The 3,058-nt window shown below is 45.0% G+C and overlaps 3 protein-coding genes across 3 annotated transcripts; 1 reads left to right on the forward strand and 2 right to left on the reverse strand.

Annotated features, from left to right (window-relative positions):
* Nucleotides 1-309: 309 nt before the first annotated feature.
* Pmar_PMAR002924 (hypothetical protein) lies at nt 310-962 on the reverse strand (the record flags this gene model as incomplete). The annotated part of the gene is made up of 3 exons (XM_002768090.1): nt 310-636; nt 701-823; nt 879-962. The coding sequence occupies 3 exons, from the start codon at nt 960-962 to the stop codon at nt 310-312; spliced, it is 534 nt and encodes a 177-aa protein (XP_002768136.1).
* A 182-nt stretch (nt 963-1,144) lies between these two features.
* Nucleotides 1,145-2,056, reverse strand: Pmar_PMAR002925 (hypothetical protein). Its single transcript, XM_002768091.1, has 3 exons — nt 2,008-2,056; nt 1,709-1,834; nt 1,145-1,554 (listed from the first exon to the last, which is right to left on the reverse strand). The coding sequence occupies exons 1-3, from the start codon at nt 2,053-2,055 to the stop codon at nt 1,237-1,239; spliced, it is 492 nt and encodes a 163-aa protein (XP_002768137.1). The 5' UTR covers nt 2,056; the 3' UTR covers nt 1,145-1,236.
* A 291-nt stretch (nt 2,057-2,347) lies between these two features.
* Pmar_PMAR002926 (conserved hypothetical protein) lies at nt 2,348-2,907 on the forward strand (the record flags this gene model as incomplete). Its single annotated transcript, XM_002768092.1, has 2 exons — nt 2,348-2,404; nt 2,452-2,907. The coding sequence occupies 2 exons, from the start codon at nt 2,348-2,350 to the stop codon at nt 2,905-2,907; spliced, it is 513 nt and encodes a 170-aa protein (XP_002768138.1).
* Between the last annotated feature and the right edge of the window lie 151 nt (nt 2,908-3,058).

Raw genomic sequence — 3,058 nt, forward strand, 5'->3', positions numbered from 1 at the left:
TCTACTCAATCTCTCATAAAACAACATCACCAACGATGAATTTCTAAGAGCAGAGGTTTCCTGTCGCCACCCGAACTCAATTTCCGACTTCAAAGTTAAGTAACATCAACAGCCGAGCCACTTCTTGCGCTTTGTGGATAGTGAACTGTCACACCGACAGCGGCGAGACTATAGCGTGAAAAACCGAGCTAGCTGGAGACTGACCAACACAACTTGAGCAATTCTTGAAAACTAAGACAGGATGATACAAAAAAGTCATTGAGACCGATACGACTAGCTGCGACGTGATAGATCGATACTAGTAGACTTCTACACCCGACTGTTTGGCAAGGAGTTGGTCTCTCTGCTAGACCTCATCCTCCACCCTGTGATCATGAAAATGATCGCGACAACAACGAGATAGATTCCAAGTACGATGTAAGCCCATGAGGAAGCTCCATTTTGCGAGCCGCCACCGATGAACAGAAGACCCAGGTAGAGGTACACCAGACTTCGGCCCATAAGAGTCCCCAGGAAGGTGGCGCGTTCGATGAACCAACTCGTGATACCGGAACTTGGTAGAATCTCGATGAAGCAGAGGATGATGCCGAATATTAGATAGAAGACTATAAGGATGTAGGTTAGCGGGTTGAGGACCTGCGAGAGAGTAAAAGATCCTAAACAAGCCCACAAGCACAGTTCGTGTTATGACCCCACTTACCGAGTTAGCGAAATTGAAGCAACTGAGTATCGACACTATAATGATACCGATAGCCGCCAGGCACCCTAGGATACGTATAAAGAAGGGGTCACCATCAATGGCTTTACTCCACAAGTTCTGTACCTACACACCTCTAGGATGGCCTCGAGAAAGTTACTGCTGATGACCATGTTCTTACCCTTGCCTTAAAGCCAGTTGGCTGAGGACGCTCGCCTGGAGTGAAGCTCTGGGCCCCGATAGTTGATGATTGCGGTGCTACCATTGATATCGACAAGTACTCACTATATAAAGCCGTACAAGGATCGGAAAACTATGCGCAGGGAAAACGAGCGTGAATCAAACCGAATGGGATCACGATTTTGTGGTTCATTGGAAGGTGACAGCGGTGATATCACGTACGTTCTTAGCCACAAAAATTTCATTTCCGAGCACAACAGCGCAACTTAAACCATGAAAATCGTCTTCGAGGGTATTTATACTCACAGGAAAACGCTTACAGCAGAAGCATCTTGAGTGTTCCAAGTGATCCAACGTATTTACACGTTGCTGTTAGGCATGGGAGTTCCCCTGCTCTCGATGTAACCGATCACGAAGTTGGCTACTGCTACCACAAGTAGATAGATGCCGATGATCAGGTAGGTCCAAGAGGTAACTCCGGCTTGGGCGCCGCCTGTTACATAGAGCAGCCCTATATAGAGGTACACCAAACCTCGGCCTATGAGGGTACCAAGGAAAGGTGCCCACTCCAGCAGGTATTTTGATAAGAACCATGTTGGAGCTATTTCGACTGCTAGGAGAGCGAGTCCAATTATTATATAAAATATGGATAACATGTATGATAGTGGGCTAAGCACCTGAGAAAGGACGTGTGACAAGGGAGGATTGACGTCCGCTACTACTACTACTACTACTACCACTACTACTACTACTACTACTACTACTACTACTACTACTAGTACTAGTTGGAAAACATAAATGTGTGATTCGGGTATATCACTGTGATCTTACGATGTTGAAGAATCTGAAGAAGCCGAAGAAGGCGATGAGAGCGATTAAGAAGGCCGCAATGATTCCAGCAATCTTCATTATAGGGTTGGAGTCTTCGCCAATGAGACCACTCCATGCTGATCGAGCCTGAATAGATGGAAAAATACAGTCAACGCAGAAGCTCGCTGCTCTGGAGTCCGGATCGTATAATAAAGGAAGTTTCCAAGAGTAGTTTTCAATGAAAATTTTGAGAGGAGACCAATTTTCAACTTCCAACTTGCAACGTCTGGGCGGCCACTATAACGTGAATGGTTCGCTACCTTATCCTTGAAGGAAGGCTTGGCTGTAGTTGTTGTGTTCGTGTCCATGAGGATACAAATTTGTTCAATGAAGTGTGTAACATGAATGCGTCACACGTCGCACTTGCTACGCCATTGTAATCGATTGTATCTGACGCGAAGTCTGCCACGCTAGTAGTGTTAGCCAACTCAAGATTGAGTAAAAATTCTTTAGCTTTGGTGAGGGCTTTCAAATTCTTTGATCTTACATCGGGTGCCGTCACGTTATATCTGTTTGAGTTTGTGTAGAATATTTAGAGGGGTTTTATTGGTATGGTTATTGACAGTATCTGAATTTCAAAACTCGTTCAAATCTTCCATAATGACCGCTGTTACTTCTACTCCCGGTATGAAACCAAACCTGACGTGGAAAGAGAAAGTAGGCCATTCTGCAATTCGATACGTACATGCAGTTACTTCTTTCAGATCTCTCGAGCTTGGTCCGACACTACCAACGGCAGCAACGCTTTGATTCGTATTCTAGGCGTATTGGCTGCTCTTGCTACGTTCGTTGCCGGCTTGCTGAGTATGTTCAACTTCTTCAACATGGTTACTAATCCTCTGTCCTATATTCTCGGTGTATTCTTTATGATATTTGGTATCGCTCTGACCTTCATAGAGTTGTTCCCCGGATCGAAACTCTCCAAGGTCATTTTCTCTCAAGCGAAGTTCTTGAGTCATCTCCTTGGTCGTGGTTCGTTCTACCTCTATCTCGGTCTCCTGTTCACATGTGGTGGCGTGCAACATGGATTCACGTCCATCATTGCTTTCGTTGTTGGTCTATATCTGATCGCAGTTGCTGTTATCTTCGGCATTTGGGGTTTTACTCATCGCAAGGAAGTGTCGATGACTGAGCCTCTAAACGGCGCTACCAATGTATAAACTCATTAAGAAGTTTTCCTCATAAGTTATTCTTCGTAAACACCCGGTACCCGTAAAATTTTGTACGAGGATGTTTGTTGTTGTCAGCAAGCAATGATTGTGCAATCCTTTCTCTGTAGCTGAACTGTGATTCAAAGTCGTAAGAGCAAGT

Source organism: Perkinsus marinus (genome assembly GCF_000006405.1).
Source record: "Perkinsus marinus ATCC 50983 genomic scaffold scf_1104296969090, whole genome shotgun sequence".
NCBI classification, from domain to species: Eukaryota; Perkinsozoa; order Perkinsida; family Perkinsidae; genus Perkinsus; species Perkinsus marinus.